General features: G+C 39.5%; 3 protein-coding genes across 3 annotated transcripts; all 3 read left to right on the plus strand.

Annotated features, from left to right (window-relative positions):
• The first annotated feature begins 6,117 nt into the window (after nt 1–6,117).
• Nucleotides 6,118–6,630, plus strand: LOC106824786 (interferon alpha-2-like). The gene has a single exon (XM_014831280.3). It carries the CDS (start codon nt 6,118–6,120, stop codon nt 6,628–6,630), a length of 513 nt encoding a protein of 170 aa, XP_014686766.1.
• A 5,151-nt stretch (nt 6,631–11,781) lies between these two features.
• LOC106824785 (interferon alpha-2-like) lies at nt 11,782–12,336 on the plus strand. The gene has a single exon (XM_070495792.1). The coding sequence runs from the start codon at nt 11,782–11,784 to the stop codon at nt 12,334–12,336; it is 555 nt and encodes a 184-aa protein (XP_070351893.1).
• Nucleotides 12,337–20,029: 7,693 nt separating this feature from the next.
• On the plus strand, nt 20,030–20,566 carry LOC106824699 (interferon alpha-2). The gene has a single exon (XM_014831134.3). The coding sequence runs from the start codon at nt 20,030–20,032 to the stop codon at nt 20,564–20,566; it is 537 nt and encodes a 178-aa protein (XP_014686620.3).
• Nucleotides 20,567–22,152: the final 1,586 nt, after the last annotated feature.

Below are 22,152 nucleotides of genomic sequence, written 5' to 3' on the forward strand. Positions count from 1 at the left end.
CATACCTCAAAGGGTCCCTTAGGAAGGGGAAGTGACCTTGTGACCCATGAAATCGTTTCCCTAGGTTATACTTTGGGCATACAGCACAATGAGTATAGGCTTCATGAGCCACTGTTGGAGAAGGATTTTTCCCCCAAAAAATCATCTTTTCAGGGGCCCAATAGGTTAATTGGTGTATATAGTGGAGCAGTGGTAGCTGTGCTCCAGTAGGCACTATGGTTTGTTAGCAGGGCCCGAACCTAAAAATTCCCCCTTTGGATGCCACCTTTGTTTCTCTTCTTCCATGCCAATTTTTTGAGTCTATAGAAGGAAATCTTTTACTAGGTTAGCAGAGTTAATAGAAAGTAGTGGGCATTCTCAAGGCTGGATAGCATATCCAGATTGATAATGTCCTTGCTTATCGTTTAAGTAAGACCCATCTGTAAACCCAATTGGATAATAGAATGGAGTTGTGGTCTTTTCCTCCTGTGGTGCTGGAAGCAAGGTAGTAGGGTTAAGATAGTGAATAATATTTACTTACACAATATAAGGTAAGAAGGCATATCATTATTTACTTGACAATGCTTTCTGTATAATTTAGAATACCAAACAAGCCTAATTAGTTTAGCATCCCATTCTTTATGGGAAGAGGAGGGATTTCTCTGAAGTCTCAGGGGCCCTCTGAAAAGTCTCAAAGAAAAAAGTCAAAAGAAAGACTTCATTTAGGATATGAATTTTGAGGAGCTTATCAAAAATATCAAAAGGTTTTTCAAACATTTGGTTAAACAAGATCAAGTGTTTGCTGATCTTGTGTTGCTGTGAAACAATGCTTTTAAGACATTTAATCAAAGTGAGACTCACTCAAAAGTAAAGAAAACCTTTTATAACCTCTCATCAGGAGCAGACTAAAAGTTCAAGAAAATTATCCTTTTAAGACAGAGAAAACCAAATTCTAATTTTTTGTACCAGCTTACTTTTGATATTAAAACTTATCCACTAAATTAAATTTATTTTAATCTCAGCCAACTTGACCATGCACAAAATTCTTTCCTCATGGCCTTTTTAAAATTTTTTTACAAAACTTTCTGTAACTTTCTTTTTACATTCATAATTTGTCCCATACTTTCTTTCTTCTCTCCTAGTATTTTAGGACAAATTTATCTTTCTTAACAAAACAAACAAAAATACTTCCATTCTTTATACCTTCTTTACTGAAAACATACAGCTTACTTTCCTTGAATACAAAGATGTTTTCCTTATTAATTTTTAGTAGCTTTAATCACATATATTAATTATAATTTCTAACCATTATGGGCCTTAATTTTTAGTGAAAACTAAGAAGTAAGAAATTATAAACTCTTTTACATTAGCATTCTGTAGCTTGGCAAATTTATAAACACTTTTTATAATTTCTAGAAACATGTTACTTCATAGTACAATCTCTAATAAAACACAAGATATGTTTACTAATAGACCCAAACATCCTTTTTTCCTCTGTAATAAGAAGTCAAAAGTAGATAGACATGTTTATCAACTAATGCTTCAGTATTTTATATTATTTGGAAATGATCTAAATATTTAATGACTCTTCCATCATTTAATTCAATTTAGCAAAACTCTAAGGTTTCAAGTTCTAAAAGTTTGTCTATAAACTCTTGTCTTTTTTATATCTATTTAGTTTACTTGTTTCCATGCTGATAACTTTGAAAACATGTTTATTTTAATCAAACCAACAAACTTAAATAAGCTTTTATTTACAAAGGATTATTTTATATTATGTTAGCTTGAAAGATATTTGGGTTAGTTTCCATTACATTTATATAAGCACTTACTTTAATTGAGTTGAATAGAGCTCTTTAGAAATTATACCATCTAGAGGTAAAATATCACACATATATAACATACGTAGACATATAAACACAGAGACTCCAGAGCTATTGTTTTAAAATTACTGCCATGAATCAGCTACAGTAATATAAGGCTCACTACTTATGGAAGAATAATTGAATCCAAATTTAATTTTAAGCTTTTTCTACAAATATTTGTGGAGAAGACACTCAGATGCTAGATTTTGGGTGAGACTGCTCTCTCTTATGGCCATTTTTCTTGCTTTTTTCCCTTTTTTTCCTTCAATTTAGGAATTGTTGATGGGCTAGATAACAGTTCCCAGAGAGGCAAGGCAATAAGTCTTTTGAAATAAGGGAAGTGAGTGGAATATGAACTGCCTCTAGAGCTGCATTTCCAGTCTTTCAAGGATTTGTAAGTCAAGGACAGTTGCTCAACATCCTCCCTAATTTGCTTCTTTCCCTCTGTGTGTTTAGTTTTATTTTAACTTAGGGAAGAAGTCCTGGAAAGAAAATTCCTATCCGGCTCTGAATATCAGCTTCCAGTTTGGCTGAATTTTTTATTGTAAGCTGCTAAATCCTTTCGAATATCTTGCCATGTTTCAGCCGGGACAAACAGTAACTACCTGGTGGTATTGAACAATTCTGGTAATCTTTAACATAGCAGCTTCCCAGAAGGTCTCTCAGAGGCTCATTAACTCTGAGAGTAGATTATCAGGGGTGTCTGTAAAGCCAAGGCCTAATATATTTTCCTTTAGATACCTTTTATAACAATTTCCTATTAGCTTTTTGCCACAAAACTTTCAATAAGGTTATTTTGGAATTTTGAAGTCTTTGCTTTTAAATGCACTTCTTAAGTAATCTTATTGAATCATAACTTCCTTCTAATGGCCAACGTAATTATCCTGAGGCTGGAGGCAGTATGGCAGAACCCTTAGCTGAGTATGGAGTACAACTCACATTTCTGTCTGATCATCTCTGAACACAAAATGGGGTACAACCACATTTTTGTCTGACCAAATATTTTAGGACCCCAGCCTGACAATTATTAAGCTAAGCCCTCAGGACACAAGAGAAGCTTGGTAAGATTATTTTTGCTATTCTTTGTACATATTTACAGCTTCCAGAACCTTTAGTTTGAGCAATTATGCTGGAAGTTAGTAAGCTTTAAAAATGTCCCTACTACCTGGATCTTAGAAAAGAAGCCCCACAGTGGCCCCTGTAATTTTAAATTATCCTGAGTTATTTTGCCTGCCATTTACAGTTATCCCCATTTCGTTAAGCACTTGCAAGTTTCAGCATGAAGCCAGCCGGAGTTCTGATGGGAGGCTGCCCATTTGGGAACTGGTTGGCTTTTAGAAGCTTGATTTCCTATTTTTCTTTTAGCGTCATTTTACTATAAAGTCTGAACAATATCTAGGGACAATGTAGTGGGCTGGACATTCCCACAAGGTTCTCAGTCGCCTGAGAACACCTTACAGCTGGGAGGAGCTGGTGTCCCTTCTCTTCAGAGTGGAATAGGTTCAGACTCTAATTTCTCCATCAAACAGTTTGTTCAGATGCTATAAACATGATTTTTCCAAATTAAAAAAGGCCAACCTGCCCCATTCACTCCAAAGTTCCCCCTAGCTTCCCCTGGCCTAGGAAACTCCCCCCAGGTTTCTTTTTCCTAGGAATTCCCCCTTGGTTCCTCTTACCTAGGAAATGTACCAGTACCCTCTTGAGACACCTAGTCTTAAGACAGCTCATATAAACTCTGGACCATCAACTTAAAATAAGGAAATCTATGTGTCAGGAGAACTCACCAGGGTCACCTGAAGAATGCAGTGATCTGGGTGGCTCAATAGGCCTCTATTGGTACTGAACGCTGGTTCAGTGTAGATTCTAAGTCTTGTCTCATAGGTTTCTCTGAAATCCTGCCATGGCTATGCCAAGAACTGTGGACACAAATAATCCATACTCAATTTATAAATCAAAATTGGGGTGAGGTTATTATGAGCCATATTTGAGGACTATAACCCTGGGCCTTCTTTCCTTCCCGAAGGAAGGAAGGAAGGGCACCAAACAAGTGGGGTGTACAGAGTGGTAACATACCATCTTGGAACAAAGAGCATACATCACACATGACAGGAATATCTCTGTTACTACTGTCATGAGATGCTTAGCTGGCACCACAGGTCAGGGCTCAGCAGGTCAGTGGTCACAATGTGAGCGCAGCAGGTCGGTAATTAATCCTTAGTTTTTAGGGAGAGATTCTATCCTAAAGGAAATGCCAATATGGGGGACATCCCTATCTTTAGGGGCATCATTTTTGTCTTTGGGGCATAGCAAATGTTTAAAGCAGATTTACAATGCATGCTCAACAGGACACGTCAGGCCCATTTGGAAAAACAAGATCAGGCTGAATTAGGTTTACACCAAATCGTTTCCTCACATACTCCCAATATATCCTATTGCTTTTCATTTATTTATTGGTATTAATATAACATACGATAATCTGTAGAGTCCATGTGCAGGTAAGTCAGAGAAGCATTGATGGCAGCTCCCCTGACACTCTTAGGGCTCATGTTGAGGTTCACGAAATAAACTCCCAGAGAGGGGACCGTCTGTAGGACAGTGAAGGAGCAGAGCCCGTCTCCACCCTGGGATCAGCGCCTGGCACTTGAAGGAGAGCAACCTGACTGCACACCTGAGGCTCTCCGCAGAGAACCAGCCCGGAGGAGAGTTGTCTGACCCAATATGGCTGCTCTGCGACCAGTAGAAATGAGCCAAATAGTCCCCTCCCTCAGCCTCAGCTCCTTTCAGACCACCTCTGGCGATATTTTTTATGACACAGGTAAAAGAAAAAGTTATAGAGACCCAGGAAATGGTTAAAAAAAAATATGGGGGAGAGGGTGAGGAGAAATGGGACAGTTCTAGATTTCCAGCCAGGGAAGCTCACAACACTAATTCACAAGCTATCTCCTGGGTTAGTATTCAGCTAAAGTGAGGGAGCACCTCCCGCAAACACGGAATTTAAGGAGGCGCCAAATCTAAGTAATCAAGATAAGTGATATATTAATCCAAAATTAAAAACTGAAAATTAATGCCAAAATGTCCATGATGAACAAAATATCAAAATTTTAAATAAAGACAAGAAATGGCCCTGCACTTGCAGGGCCCTGAGAGTCTTACAAAAGAAGGGGACTCCGTGCAAAGGAAATTTAGGCAAATTCCATTCAGTCTGTATAATTGATACCAAAGAAAATTAAATGACCTGACCTGCTAAATGTCCTCAACACCTTGTACAGAACATTAACTTTCTTTCAAAAAATACAGTCAAGGCGGGGTCCTGTGAAAGTCGTTTCAGCAACGTGAAAGTAAATAAAAATTATTTAAGATTGTCACGGAGGCCCGAGAAATTGTCAAGCACGTCAGTCCTCTCATTTGAAAACAAGTAAAGAAGTAATCTTGAAAATACCTGAGTTTGCTTCCATTAAAGCTAGGAAAGTATTATTATATTAAATTCTTCTTTAGGTATAAATAAAATATAGTTTAAATAAAGTTAAAGTTTAATAAAATGCTGTTTTAATAGTTTTAATGTTAAAAATATTTTAAATTTTTATTTATATTTAATATTAAAATATTTTAATATCAAAAGCTGCTTAATAAAAAGCAGTTTCAATATTCCAGGTTTTCAGTTTCTCAGTACTGTCCTCCTCCACCTTCCCGCTGTCACGCTGGAAAGTCACCAGGAAAGTCCCCGAGCACGTGGGGGGCACCTTCCCCGCCTCGGACCCCGGGGCGCCGCGCCCGACTCACCCCCGCGGGTCCCCAACACCGTCCGCTCGCGGCCCACGTCCCCGCCGTCCCCTTTCTCCGCATTTGTCGCCGCATCTCGCCCACAAACGCTCCCGAATCTGTAAAAACCACTCAACACACTCGGATTCCGGCCTCAGACCCTCGGGAAACCGATTCGGTGTAAAAACAGCCTCGCTGAAGTTTCTGTGCGAAAGGAAAGCGCAAAACTCAGGGGCAAGCGCAGAAAATGCCGGGTTCTGTGCTCTCTCCCTGAGAAACGCGTCCCCGGCGAGGCCGCGGCCAAGCTCTCCGCGCAGCAGTAGGGCCGCGGAGAGGAAGGTGTCTCGTGCACTATTAAAGAGGCACGAAGTTGGTTCCCAAGGCTGCGACGCACACCCCCTCCAGCGGCCCGAACGACTGAAACCGACCAAGTCCGCGCCTCTGAGCGCCCGGCGTCAGGAAAGGCCCCCTGCGCGCCCCCTGGCGGCCGTGTAGTGAATCACAGGAATTCTCAATGGCCCAGATCCATTTGCTAGTGGCAGGAGTGATGCTCTGCTCCCTCCCCGCCTGCTCTCTTGACCGGGACTTGCCCTGGATCCATAGCCTAGAAAAGCAGGAAATCTTCATGCTGTTGAGACAGCTGGAACGTATCCCATCTCAGTCATGCCTGAAAGACAGAACTGACTTCAAATTTCCTTGGGGAAGAGAGAATATCCCCGAAATGCAGAGGACAGAAGACGCCTGTTTCCACCATGAGATGCTCCAGCAGATCATCAACCTCTTCAACACAAAGGACAGCCATGCTGCGTGGAAGAACACCCTCCTTGAACAACTACTGTCTAGGCTTGATCATGGCCTGGAACGCCTGGAGCAGATGGAAGGAGAAAATCTGGCTTGCCCCTCTCTTGGAATTATTGTCCGGAAATACTTCCAAAGAATCTATCGCTTTCTGAAGGAAAAGAAATTCACCCTCTGTGCCTGGGAGATTGTCAGAGTGGAAATGAAAAGGTGCCTTTCCATCATGTAACGATCCTCAAAGAAAAGTCAGCAGATAAAGAGCAAAGTTATACTCATGATTCTCCCTAATCAATTACCTTACTGTTTGCTAAGCCCCCCAAAAGCAATCTTGACTCATGTTTCTGCACCAGTTGAAAAATGCCTGAAGCCAAAATCATGAGAATATTTTTAAAATATCTTGTGCGTTATGAGCTCACAAATATTTCTTTAGAGAGAAGGATATGGTCTATTTTCTTAAATAATTTTATGAACATTTTTAAATTTAAGATCTGGAGGGTATTTGCTGTTCCCAAAGGGTGAAATTTATTTTTTTATGGAAAGATTCTTCAGGATAGTTTATTGTTAGAGATATTTGTCAGTTAAGTTAATGGTAGCTGCTGTAACAGATAAACAGAAAATTGTAATTTGATCATAATAGAAATTTATCTTTCCTGTGTATAAGAGCCCAATGCAGCCATTTCTGATCAATCTTTCCCTTTTGTTTTTTTTTGCTGAGGAAGATTCACCCTGAGCTAACATCCACTGCCAGCCAAGCTTCCTCTTTTTGTATGTGAGCTGCCATTGCAGCATGGCCACTAACAGATGAGTAGTGTGGGTTTGCACCCAGGAACCAAACCTGGGCCACCAAAGCAGAGCTTGCTGAACTTAAACACTAGGCCACCATTGCTGGCCCAGTTGAATCTTCTTGTTGGCTCTTCTCCAAACTGTGATTCAGGGACATAGCACCCTCTATTTTGTGGCTTAGATATGTTTAACTGGTGACTCCAAATCTGTCTGTGGTACTTGAGTCTATTTCACTCAGTTGTAAAGAGCAAAAGCCAAGTGGATCACATGGGATGTTTTCAAGGGCCAGGACCAAACAGGGAAATATCACTTCTGCTCACATTAGTTTGGTCTGAATTTCTTTTCATGGGATGCCTAAGTGCAAAGAAGTTGGGAAATAGACTCCAATCAGGTGACTAATGGAAGAGGAGACAAGCTCAGTGAATGAGGCTACTCTTGGTTTTTGCACCATTTGTACTGATGTTTTAGGGGAAAGAAAATAACAAATGTGTTTGCTGCACACACCTTATGTAAAAAAATACTGACCCAAAATCTGATTCCACAATTTAAACCCAGGGAGATGATGCAGATGTCACTCATAAGAGTTTACAGCATCATTGACCCTTTGAAAGAAGCATTCAAGTTGACTCCCAAAGGCAGAGGTTAAAGTTGGAAAGCAGCCACTAGTATGGAGACATCACAAGTTGTTTCCTTATTACCTGGGGAGACAAGGAAAGTGTGACCAGATAGCTCCTTGCAGGTGTTGAGGATCACAGAAATAAAAGTGGAGAGTGAGTCTTCCATTCATGACCAGGCCTGGGATTCTCATGCTGGTATTCTAAATATTGAAAATGCAAACCTGAAGAAAAGATCCCTGCAACCAAAGAGTGTTTTATTTGTATCTTTTTTGTGTGTGAGGAAGATTGGCCCTGAGCTAACATCTGTTGCCAATCTTCCTCTTTATGCTTGAGCAAGATTGTCACTGAGCTAACATCTGTGCCAATCTTCCTCTATTTTACATGGGATGCCTCCACAGTGTGGCTTGATGAGTGGTGCTAGGTCTGCACTGGGTATTCCAAACCCATGAACCCTGGGCCACCAAAGCAGAGTGTGGGACTTAACCACTACACCCCTGGGCCAGCCCCCTAAACAGTTTTTTTTTTAATACATCACACAAGATTAAGTTATAACTTCTCTTGTAGAACCATAAAGAATTTAGAAAGTATTGTTAGATCTACTGTCCTCTCAAATTATAGCTATCTAGTATGTATTGGTATTACTCTTTCTTCTGTTCTTACCATGATTATTCTGTTCATGTATAGTATTGAACTCCTGAAATGGTAGGGACTGGACTAGATGCCTAGGAAGCAAGGTTGGGTAAGATGATTGCTCCGCCCACAGGTAGTTTACAGACTCCAGGGAGGTAGTCTAAGGAGATAAGAGGTCAGGTCAGGTCTTAGTCCATTTGGTCTACTTTAAAAAAATAGCATAGACTGGGTAGCTTGTAAAGAACCAAAATTTATTGCTCACACTTCTAGAGGCTGGAAATCCAAGATCAGGGTGTCGCCATGGTTTGGTTCTGGTGAGAGCCCGCTTCTGGGTCCCACACTGCTGACTTCTTATATCCTCATATTGCAGAAGATGGAGGGATCCATCTCAGGCCTGTTTTATTAGAACACTAATTCCATGCATGAGGGCTCCACCTTCACGCCCTAATCAAGACCCTACCACCTAATACCATCACTTTGAGGTTAGAATTTTTCCATGAATTTTCTGGGGATGCAAGTATTCAGACCATAGCAGGACATTCGAGCCTACACGCCTGGCGTCTAGAAGACAGAAAACAGCCATGCTTAGTATAAAGAAGAATGAGCAGGTTAGCAGGCAAATACAGCAGACCACGGTCTCAGAATCTGGACTGTTGGTTCTCGACCTGAATTGGCACTGTAATTATTAAATGTCAAATTTTGGAAACCAAACTGAAATTGAGCCCACTAGCCCATGGAAATGGATGGAGATAACAAGATGCAAATGATCACTCATCCTTCTTTGTGAAGAGTCTCCAAAGAATCTCAGGATGGAGGTAGGTAATTACCACTTCAGTAATGAGCCACCAAAAAGTAATGTGGTAAATTCTCTAGGTGCTGTGAGCTGTGTGAATCAGAGAGAGTTTGAGTTTAGATATGTGACTCTGTGTATGACACCAGGCTAGTTGTTTTCTATTATGACAAAGTAGAGGGCAAAATAGAAAGGAGACCGTACTTGTGAGTTTAATATAGTCCTAGGCAGAGGCTCAAAATTGTGTTACTCTTGCAAATTGAATCCACAGAGCCACATGCACCTTGAAGGAAGTAGAATCCTAGTGTTTTTAGTAATAAATTCAGTAGGCATTATTGTCACCAGTAAGAGTAGACAATGTCAGCCATTGTCTGTTATAATCCTAGCCAATTTGGCCATGATGACGGAGAATACCTTGGTCATTCATGAACGCCTCCCAGTAGGAAGAGGAAATCTCAGAAATTTCTTTAGTGAAGGTTATTTATTGAGTAATTACACTGGACCTGGTGCCAAGGATAGAGCAGTGAATAACACAGAGTCCAGTTACTAATGAGCTGATTTGCTGAAGGTGGTCTCACACCTACCATTTAAAGAGTAAGAATGTAGAGGGCAGAGGAACATAACTCCCTAAAAAGAGTTCAGGATCAGAGCTGAAAGTTAATTCTTTACCTGATAATAATACTGATCCAATTCCAAATTTATTACAAAGATTGTTTCCTTTTGTTTGAAAAGAGTAGACATGGATTGGAACCTCTGAAAGTCCTTTGTGAAATATGAAATTGAATGCAAAAATATAAAGAAAGATTCAAACCGAGAATATTGTCTAAATCATGCATTGTCATCCTGGATGATATCGCTCCCCAAGGTACAAAAATCAGTTCTTAAGGGTGTGAAGAAATCTTAGATATTATGATGCTTTGTGGCGCTCCAAAGCTCAACCCTATGCAACAAAATCTTATTCCTTAGTATTCATTTTTCTCTTTTATGTTTTTTTTTTGTGTGTGTATCAGACAGGAAGCACTAACACTTAGCTCGTGGAAGATAAAACTGTATGCAGGATCAGTGCTAAAAACCTATGGTGATTTGATGGCTCATTGGAGAACTTTCTTCCATCATTTGCTTGATCTTAAAGTCAGATTGTGAGAGGTGGCCTTCTTACTTATGAGCTGCCATTGACTATCCTGTGGATGTTGCTTGTGTTTGAGCCTCAGTTTGATGTGGATGTTGAGAATTAAATGCAAATAGTTTATATTTTATGATTTAATTCTACTAAAGTTATTCAACACATGAATAATTATGTCAAGTACTAAAAAAAAGGTTGACAATATCTAGATGAATATCTAGCAATTAGTGAAGTTAAAAATTATTTTCTGATATGAAACAAAGTTAAAAGTTTGCCTAAAATACATGTTAAGAAAGTAATTTATCGGGGCAGTCCCCATGGCTGAGTGGTTAAGTTCTCGCACTCCACTTCTGCAGCCCAGGGTTTTGCTGGTTTGGATCCTGGCCACGGACCTGGCACTGCTCATCAGGTGATGCTGAGGCAGCACCCCACATAGCAGAACTAGAAGGACCTACAACTAGAATACACAACTATGTACTGGGGGGGTTTTGGGGAGAAGAAGAAAACAAAAAGAAGATTGGCAACAGACGTTAGCTCAGGCGCCAATCTTAAGGAAAAAAAGAAAGTAATTTATTTTTTCAATGGCTTTTAGCAGTTTTATAATAATACATTGGTATTATTATAAAGTATTTATATAAATTTTTATTTGAATATGTAATTGGATACATTAATATTTATATAAGTAAATATATTACATTAAATGTCACTTTGCAAACTTAGATATAAAGTTAAATTAACTCTAAATAGCTTTTTTTTTTTTTTGGTGAGAAGGATTCTCCCTGAGCTGACATCCATTGCCAATCCTCCTCTTTGTTTCACTTGAGGAAGATTAACCCTGAGCTAACGTCTGTGCCAATCTTCCTCTATGTTTTGTATGTGGGATGCCTCCATAGCATGGCTGATGAATGTATCAGGTCCACACTTGGGTTCCAAACCCGCATGTAGTGCATGGAACTTTAACCACTCAGCCATGGAGCTGGTCCCTAACTGTCAATAGCTTTTAAATTTAGCTTAAACCTTAATTTTTTTAGTCATTCTTAATCGTGTATTGAATAAAAAGAGTAAGCTTTGACCTTTCTTTTTCTATGTATCAAGTGGAGACATAAATAAGGTACATAAATAGATAAACAGTATATCTGGGATATCAGAATTTTATCAGGTCCAATAAGGAAAAAATATCTAAAAAGTCTCTGAGGGCAGCGGAGAGGGAGGCAATCATGAAAAAAAAAAAAAAGAGTTGAGAAACGCTGTCACCCGTTTGGAGAACACAAAATGAAAAGTAAAAACAGAAGTAGAAAATAAGAGAATATTCAGAAAATGGAAAATAATGTGAACCTATTTAAGACATTTGCACAAGGGAAGGTCTTCAGAGAACCCAGAGACAAGGGTCACAGGTCACCCACCTCAGCCAGGCCAGCAGCATCTGCAAGATCCCCAATGGCTCTACCATTTTCCTTACTGATGGCCCTGGTGGTGCTCAGCTGCCACTCCAGCTGCTCTCTGGGATGTGACCTGCCTCACACCCATAGCCTGGGCAACACAAGGGTCTTGATGCTCCTGGGGCAAATGAGGAGAATCTCCCCCTTCTCCTGCCTGAAAGACAGAAATGACTTTGGATTCCCCCAGGAGGTGTTTGACGGCAACCAGTTCCAGAAGGCTCAAGCCATCTCTGCGGTCCATGAGATGATCCAGCAGATCTTCCACCTCTTCAGCACAGAGGGCTCGTCTGCTGCCTGGGATGAGAGCCTCCTAGACAAACTCTACACTGGACTTTATCAGCAGCTGACTGAGCTGGAAGCCTGTCTGAGCCAGGAGGTGGGGGTGGAAGAGACGCCCCTGATGAACGAGGACTCCCTGCTGGCTGTGAGGAGATACTTCCAAAGAATCGCTCTCTATCTGCAAGAGAAGAAATACAGCCCTTGTGCCTGGGAGATCGTCAGAGCAGAAATCATGAGATGCTTCTCTTCATCCACAAACTTGCAGCAAAGTTAAGGAGGAAGAAATGACACCTGGTTCAACATGGAAATGCTTCTCACTGACTGATAATATCACACTTCCACGTGTTCTGCCATGTCAAAGACTCTCATGTCTGCTGTAATCATGACCTGAATTGAATTAATTTGTCAAAAGTTTTCAGGAATATTAAGCAACATCATGTTCAACTCTGTAGGCACTAGTCGCTTACAGATGACCATGCTGATCCATCTGTCCAAACATTTATTTATCTACCTATTTATTTACTTATAAGATTTCAATTAATTTTATTCATATGATATTATGTGCACTTTTAAATCATGTTTAAGAGAAAAAAATACAGTCTTTAAATTTAGTCAATTTATTACTTTCTTTGTTCATTAAATTGTTTCTATAGAAAATTACTTGTATTTGTTTTTATTTAATAAAGAAACACTACATCTGATTGTAACCAGATTAAAGAATTCATGGTACAATTCAATTACTCATTATAATGTTTTTCAAGTTAGAAGTAAAAATAGATTTCCTCTAAGCCAGGTTATATGTTGTCCTCACGATATAGAGGTGAACGCAACAAATCCAATCCTGTTTTCTGGTATCTTTGATTTTTGTTGAGAAACCAACCTAAAAACAGTAATCATACTTAATTAACATTAGTTATGCTAAATGATATAATAAGAAAATGGAAAAAATGGGATTCTCTCAGTGTAAGCTGGAGCAGGCATGTCAGGAAATCAAAACAAATCAGCAGGTATTGTCTACATTTGACTCATAGACACCCAAGTGCAGATATCCTTTGGAAAGTGGATATTTGAGTCTGCAATTTACAAGCAATTCTGTGAACTGAAAGCCTAGGAACAGAAGTGGTCACGTGGGAAGAGAGGATAGAATGAGAAAAGGACATAAAATTGATTCCTAGGACCTTTGACTGGTAAAGGCGGGAAAAAGCCACAAAAGAAGCAGGTGGATTGGCCATAAGTTAATAGGATGGGAGAGAATGGTGATTAGATTCTATTTAAAAGACTAAAACTGCTTTGACGAATTGCATCATTTCAAAATGTGGATGGAAACTGCCCATCACACTGGGAAAACAGATGGCATTGGTGACCTTGGTGAGAGCTGGTGTGGTAGAATTAATCACTAGAGTCCATTATTGGAGTAGAAGGAAGGGTGAAGAAGAGCAGTTAGAGACTGTGTGTAGAAACTAGTTTTGGGAGATTTGCCTTCTATAAGGCAAGAGAGAAATAGAGTGCGAATTGGAAAAGAATGTGAATTTTTTTCTGCCGAGTGTTCCCTTTTTTGAAATATTTTTGTCTCTGGATAGATTCATGGATTTGATGTATTGACAAATCATGTTAATATGTTTAATATTTTATTTACTTTAAATCATGACATATTTAATTATTCACGATAATTTATCATTGCTTTGATTAGTACTATGTTGAACGTCAGTCAGCTGCTCCGTGAATTGAAATCATCTGCTACACAGGGTAACAGATGGAACTGACCTTAGTGAGAGCTGGTTTGGTGGAATTAATGAGCAGAAACCACACTGGAGTGGTGGAACGGTGATTAGAGAAGAGAAGAACTCCCATTGCCATTTTTCTTACCTGGGGATTCACTCTATTTCTTTCATCCTATTCAGACCTACATGTATTCTCCTTTTGCCTCAGTGCATCCAAATGCAGGGACAGCTTTCTAAGAAAGTTAAGTGGAGAAAGAAAGAAAAAAATGATGTACTGAAAATGATGGAAAATAATGGTACAGGCCCTTACGTTTCCATTTTTATTTCTCTATTTTGGTACTAACCTCAAGACGAAATAGAAAGTAATTCAGAAACAGCAAGACAATCCTTGCCCAGAAAAATACTAAATTAAAATGAAAATATAAAATGTTAAGGATTCTGAAACTAGTAAAGCCAAGAAGGCTAGTTTTCTGCAGCATGATATGACGCCCTTACTGTCCTACATCTTCACCGTGAGAGGGAGAATGTGGAACCAACAAGCTCTATTGAAATGTACACACTGAACTATCTAGGGAGGGTTATTAACACTTCAATATAAGCTTTTAACGGGAGGTCAATCATCAATGACTCCCCTGTGGACAGCTCAGACACTTAGGGCATAATAGGTGTTCAACAGTTTAATAAATTGAACTCCACGTAAAAATCAACGTTTAGCAAAATAAAACTCCTTTTGCTATTTAAGGTGAAAACAAAACAAAACAAAATGGATAATTTACCTAAACCCATGCCCCCTCCACACACATATAGTGCATAACATTTGGCATGTGTCATCTGGAAACTGTGGAAATATTTGGCACCTGAGTACCTGAGAAAAAGAAGAGGCGTTGTCACAGAAATATTTAATCTGGGGTCTTGGGCAGTAAATTGTTCTGGGGACAAAAGCAATCACCCTCCAATAAAGATATGATAAAATTTGAAAGTCTGATGAGCTAGCTCCTGGAAGCTCATTAAACAGCGAGGTATCGAGAATTAAATTGGAAGATATGTGGCTGTGTGCACATTGAGCCAGAGGGTCAGAAAAACACGTGCTAATTGGTAAGGTGAGATGGTGCCTGGGGAAGGATAAACATGTTGTAGGTCTTGTAATTAGAACTGAAACACCCATGCACACCTAAAAAAGTTAAGAAACCAACCAATAATTTTGGAAACAACCTGAAGAGTCATTAACAGGAAAATGTTGAAAGTGTGGAAAGTGCCAGTTACATTTCTGGTCAAGAGGTCCTAGGGAGCACTGCCACATGGCCATACTTGAAAGTCTTCTCTTGTACACAAAATCTGAGAATATTATTCATTAATAATTACGTCTTGGGGGCAGGCCAGCTGGTGTAGCGGCTAAGTTCACGCACTCTGCTTTGGCAGCCCAGGGATTGCCGGTTCAGATCCTGGGTGCAGACCTACACACTGCTCATCAAGCCATGCTGTGGTGGCATCCCACATGGAAAAACTAGAAGGACTTACAACTAGGATATATAAATATGTACTGGGAGGAAAACAACATAATTATTATGTCTTGAGTAATTAATATGAACTCTGGCTAATGATAAAATTGTGAACAAGATATAGACCTTTCTCCTAAAGGTGTTATTGTCAAACAGGTCTAATAAATCCTTTCTTAAGAGGACAAATCCAGAAGAATGAGGCAGCTTTGCTGACATGCAAAATAAAGAGGGCAAAACAGAGCCCAGAAGCAGAGGTGAAATTTTGTTCTTAGCAAGGAGAACAATATTTGCATACTTTGACTTTAACAAAAAGTCTTTTCTCATTCGAAAGTTTTGAATCCATTTACATTGAAACATCTGAAGTTTTTTTGGCAAATTAAACTTAAATCGAAAAAATGAAAAGAATAATTTAAATAATTGATGTCTTCTAGTCTATTCTAATCTATTTGGTACACACATAAAGGAAAGCAAATAAAAAGAATAAAAAGTGTACAGGAACATTCAGAAAATGAAAATTACTATCTTTTATATTTAAGAGACATGTAAAGAAAGGACTTCAGAGAAACCAGGGGTCAAGACTCACACAGACACACACCTCATCCAGGCCACAAGCATCCCCAAGGTCCCCAGTGCCCACCCCTCTGATGGCCTCCTCTGGTTAGCTGAATCACCATCTGATCTCTGAGCTGTGACCTGCCTCAGAGCCATGGACTGGCTCAAAGGAAGGCCAGATGCTTCTGAGACAAATGAGGAGGATCTCTCATTTCTCTTGACTGAAGGACATCTCTGGGAGATGGTGGATGGCAGCCAGTTCCAGAAGGCCCAGAATTTCTCTGTCCGCCATGATGTGCTCCAGCAGATCTCCACCCTCTTCCACACAGAGTGCTCCTCTTCTGCCTAGAACACAACCCTCCTGGACAAACTCTGCACTGGACTCCATCGGCAGCTGGAAGACCTGGATACCTGCTTAGCACAGAAAACAGGTAAAACCAAAGACACTCTTCTGAGAAGCAAGAAGCTTACACTAGAGGAGAAGGGGTACTTCCAGGGAATCCATCTCAATCTGAAAGAGAAGCAAATAGTGTGACTGTGCCTTGGAAGCTAGAAATCACGTGATCACTCTTCATATTCAAATTTGCAAGAAAGATGAAGAAGTATGGTAAGGAACCTGGAAATGATTCTCTTCAACAATTATACTAAATCACAGTCCCACATGTTTAGTCATTTTTAAGACTCCTATTTCTGCTTTAGTCTTAGAATGTATCGAGTTAAATTGTTCAAAATTGTGTTCAGATGCTGTTCTTAAATGAGTATCTCTGGGGCATCGTTCCTTGAGAGATACCTGTAATGATGTTGTGTATGTGTATGAATTGCGGGAACTGCTGGTTTCCCATTCACAGGTAACCAGCTTGGAAGTTATCATTCCAGAGCTCTTAGCAACAGCAACAAACATGCAAAACAAACTGAAAACAACAACTCTCCTTAGATCCATCAGAGAATTGAAGTCACAGTGCAAGCTGCCGCCCTTCTAACTGCAGAAAGAGGAGGATGCAGAGATCATGGCTTACCTGGAGCAGAAACCACAGCTGAAGCTAGTGTTGGTAGGAACACTTAACCTGTAATTCAAGAATTACTGAAGGGTCCATATGGATGAGCTTGAGATTAAAAACTGCAAGATGTCCTCTCTTTGGGGGTCCCCGCACATTTGTGAGTTTTACCTTCAGGAGCCTCGCTAGATTCTCACTGTGAAGATCAGAGAAAAATCTCTTACTGCTTCTGGCAGAGGAAGGGAAAAAGAAATCATCTTGAAATACTCTCAGATCATTTTGAAACACTCATAACAAAGGCCTGCTCTCAAGGGAAACTATTTTACCAGAGCCTAATCCACCCAGGAGAAGGGAAATAGCTAACTCCAAACCCCTCTAACTTTCCTATTTCACCTAACAGGGTGGCAAAAATCTGAGAAGCACTTGTGAAGGTCACAGCCCAGGGGCATGGACTTTCTAAAAGACTGAGACATAATCATAGGGTTCTAGAACACTTTCCCTCCCCCATACCTCCACCACCTCAATAGGATTCCAGAATAATAACCAGAGATTACAATTGAAGGAACTGCAAAAGTCAGACTTTATTTAAGAAGAAATCTCTAGGGAAACCCTAAGACAAGAGAGGAGAAAAAAGCAAGGCCACAAGAGGAAATTTTAGCTTCTGACACCTAGGACATATTACTATGCCAATTTACTAATATGGTTACTTAATTTTCCCCTTTTTACATTGCCCTTTCTTTTATTATAAAACATATATATTTTGTGCATAGAGATTCATATGTCAAGACTTCATCTTCTCTCTTGCTTCCTCTCTGACTTTATATTCCACCAGATATTGATGGCTTGTAAATATCTGGTATGGAGATTAGTCTCCTAAGCAGAAGTTGAAAAAGTGTATCTATTTGAATAATTATGTAGTAGATAATATATGATAGCATGTATTATACTATATAACATATTGAAATATATATAAGATATTTCTTTACTGATGCTGATACCCAGCACATTTCCGCCTTCCTCTCTTCTTGTCGGCCTCCCATTCTTTCACTCCCGTCTCCCCAATGTTGAAATCCCCAGCATGCTCTCCTCATTCACTCCTCATTAACCTGTTCTGCGCATTCATACCAGTGCTTCCTGTTCTCTTGTGGTTTCTGCCTGTCAATTTTACTTGAGTCCAAAGTCACCAGTTGAAAGCAAAAGTTGTGTGAAAGTTCTAGGTTTTTCAGAAATTCCCGTATGGGAGGTCTTTTTTTCTTCTTCTTCTGGTGACTATTTTTGGAAATGAGGGGATGTCCCTGTTGCAATGATGTAACAGTAGCTGTAGCAAAAAGGAACTAGAAAGCAGCGTCCATTTTACTCTGTGGACTATTAAAATATTTGTAAAGGAAGAGTGTCACCCACTGTCCAGGATGGACAAAGACAGCAAGCAAGTCTGGAGATCTGGCTTCTGTTCTATGTAGAAGTTTGTGCCCTAGCAGGAGGTTTTTCTCCAGAGCTAAAAAAGGCTATTTCTTAGAAAGAACTGACTCTAATACTGGAAGAGCCTGTTTCTTTAGCTTTTATATATTTTTAAAAATATACTTTTTTAAAAAGAGCAGTTGGGTTCACAGCAAAATTGAGCAGAAGGTATAGAGATTTTCTATATACTCCCTGCCCCTATATTTGCATAGTCTCCCATTATCAACACCCCCCCCCCCCCGCCCCAGATGGAACATTTGTTACAATTGCTTCCAAGGATGTCAAAATTTATTTCACAGAGGTGTGAAGAAATCTCAGACATTGCAATGATTTGTGGCACTTTAAAACTCAAACTTGTCTAACAAAACCTTATTCCTTAGTATTTATTTTCTCTCATTGGGTTTTCTTGTGTATCACACAAGAAACATTGACACTGGATTCATGGAAGATATACAACACGTATGCAAGATCAGTGCTACAAACCTATGGCTTTTAGCTGGCTGTGATTGAAGAGCTTTCTCTCCATTGTTTCCTGGATCTCAAAGTCATATTGTGAGAGGTCGCTTCTGCATACTTATGGCTGCCAATGGCTTTCTTGTGGACGTTGCTCATTTGACACTCAGCACTTCTGAATGTGATGTGGGCTTTGGAAATTAAATACAAATAGGGTATATTTTCTGATTTAATTCTACTAAAGTTACTCAACACATCAATAATTATGTCTAGTGCTAAACAGAAAAAAATGCTGACAATAGTTTGATGAATACCTGGTAGCTAGAGAAGTTAAAGATTATTTTCTCATATAACACAAAATTAAAATTCAGGGCACTGAAAATTAACATTAAGAAAATAATTCAGGGGCTGGCCGTGTGGCTGAGTGGTTAAGTTCACATGCTCCACTTCAGTGGTCCAGGCTTTTGCCAGTTTGGATCCTGGGCACAAACCTACCAACATTCATCAAGCCATGGTGAGGCGGCATCCCACATAGCAGAGCCAGAAGGACTTACAGTTATGTACCAGGGGGCTTTGGGGAGAATAAGAAAACAAAATAAAGCAAAACAAAAAAAAGAAGATTGGGCAACAGATGTTAGCTCAGGTGCCAATCTTAAAAGAAAAAAAAAAAGGAAAGAATTCAATTTTTCAATTGTTTTTAGCAGATTTGAATGATTTTAAATATTTCATTACATTGAAATTATTACTATGCATTTTTAGAAATTGCTAATTTGCATATGTAATTTTGTGTATTACAATTTATATAAGTAAATAAATTATAAGTCACTCAGCAAATTTAGTTATAAAGATGTGTCAATAGCTTTCAAATTTAACTTTTGTAGCTTAAAATTTTTATTTAGTCACACCTAACCTTGCACTGAATAAAAGAGTAAGCTTTACACTTTTTTTAATGTATAAAGTACAGATATAAATATAGTACATAAATATGTACACGGTATATATCTATATTACTAAGTTTTCTTGGGAGGTTTAATTAGCAAAACATCTAAAAAGACTCTGGGGGCAGGGGACAGTAATGAAAAAAATAGTTGAGAAATGCTGCTCTCACCCATTTGGAGAGTGCAAAATGAAAAGCAAAAACAGAAGTAGAAAGGAAGAGACAACATTCAGAAAATGGAAACCAGCTCCCTATTTTAGACACATGCCCAGAGGAAGGTCTTCAGAGAACCTTACACCAGGGTCACAGGTCACCCACCTCAGCCAGGCCAGCAGCATCTGCAAGATCCCCAATGGCCCTACTCTTTTCCTTACTGATGACCCTGGTGGTCCTCAGCTGCCACTCCATCTGCTCTCTGGGATGTGACCTGCCTCACACCCATAGCCTGGGCAACACAAGGGTCTTGATGCTCCTGGGACAAATGAGGAGAATCTCCCCCTTCTCCTGCCTGAAGGACAGAAATGACTTTGGATTCCCCCAGGAGGTGTTTGACGGCAACCAGTTCCGGAAGCCTCAAGCCATCTCTGTGGTCCATGAGATGATCCAGCAGATCTTCCACCTCTTCAGCACAGAGGGCTCGTCTGCTGCCTGGGATGAGAGCCTCCTAGACAAACTCTACACTGGACTTTATCAGCAGCTGACTGAGCTGGAAGCCTGTCTGAGCCAGGAGGTGGGGGTGGAAGAGACGCCCCTGCTGGCTGTGAGGAGATACTTCCAAAGAATCGCTCTCTATCTGCAAGAGAAGAAATACAGCCCTTGTGCCTGGGAGATCGTCAGAGCAGAAATCATGAGATGCTTCTCTTCATCCACAAACTTGCAGCAAAGTTAAGGAGGAAGAAATGACACCTGGTTCAACATGGAAATGTGTCTCACTGACTGATAATATCACACTTCCACTTGCTCTGCCATCTCAAGGACTCTCATTTCTGCTGTAAGCATGACCTGAATTGAATCAATTTGCCAAATGTTTCTGGAATACTAAGCAACATCATGTCCAACTCTGCAGGCACTAGTTCATTACAGATGACCATGCTGATCTATTTACCTATCTATTTAAATATTTATTTATAAGATTTAAATTAGGTTTCTTCATATAATATCATGTACACCTTTACATTGTGGTAATATAATAAAATATGTTTTTATATTTAGTCAAGTTATTTTGTTTTGTTTATTAAATTTTTACTATAGAAAACATATTCTTTAAAAAGAAACACCAAGCCTGATTGTACACCCTGATTAAAGAATGGATGGCACTATTCATTTACCCATCATGTTATATTCAGTTTATCCATAGCAAATGACTTTCTGTACGCTAGGCTGTGTGTTGCCCTCAGGACATAGATGTTGTGGGGGATCAGAATTTGCCACCCCAGAATGTGTCTCTTTGGCTAGATTACTTTTTAAGAACAAAGGACTAGGAAGAAACTTTGACCTTCCCTCTAACTGCCTAAAAGAACTTAAGATAGAAGGCCTATTCCAGGAGGGAGCTAACACCATAAGATAGCTATAGTATGATATAAACTAGGCATGTTTGAGAGAGAGGAACCTAGCAAGGGCCATTTAATCAAAGTCCTCTCCATCTCTCATTATCTTTGCATGGCATGTCAACATTTGGTTATCAAACATTTGCTTTTCCATCTCCATGTGAATTGACTTCCTCCCCTTTCAAGTCTTAAATCACTACCCTTAACATCCTCCTTTGTTTTTAGCTGAAGATGGCATTTAAGGTGGTGACTTTGGCCATTTCGGCAAGTTACTCAGTTTTCCTGGGTTTCTCTCATGTATACATGTAATTACATTTTGTTTGATTGTCTCCTGTTATTCTGTCTCACGTCAATTTAATTCTTAGAACAGCTAGAAGAACATAGAGGGTAGAGGAATGGTTCTTCCTCCCCTACAAGGTGGACATAACAAATACAGTTCCTCCTTTCTTGTATCTTTGATTTTCGTAGGGAAAGAAGCCTAAAAACAATAATCATAACTAATATCAGTTATGTTAAATGCTATTATGAGATGAAGGAAAAACAAATGGACCCTCTCACCAGAAGCTAGAGTGAAGAATGAGAGGAAATAAAAGTAGTAGATATCCTCTACAGTTCGCTGGCTACTGAAAACCAGAAATGGAGGTGGTCATGTGGGGAGACAGGATAGAGTGAGAAAAAGACTTGAACTTGATTCTGAGGACATTTAAAGGAAGGGGAGAGAAGAGCCACAAAGGAAACAGAGGTAGAATGGCCATACATTAAGATAACAAGACAGAAAGGTGATAAGGGTTATTTAAGAAAATAAATGTGCTTAGAATAACATCAGTGGATTCATGGAAGATGTACATTGAAAGCGTCCACTACATCAGGAAAATCGATGGCATTAGTGACCTTAATGAGAGTTGGTTTGGTGGAATTAATAAGCATA

The sequence above is a fragment of the Equus asinus genome, chromosome 23 (genome assembly GCF_041296235.1).
Source record: "Equus asinus isolate D_3611 breed Donkey chromosome 23, EquAss-T2T_v2, whole genome shotgun sequence".
Lineage (NCBI taxonomy): Eukaryota > Metazoa > Chordata > Mammalia > Perissodactyla > Equidae > Equus > Equus asinus.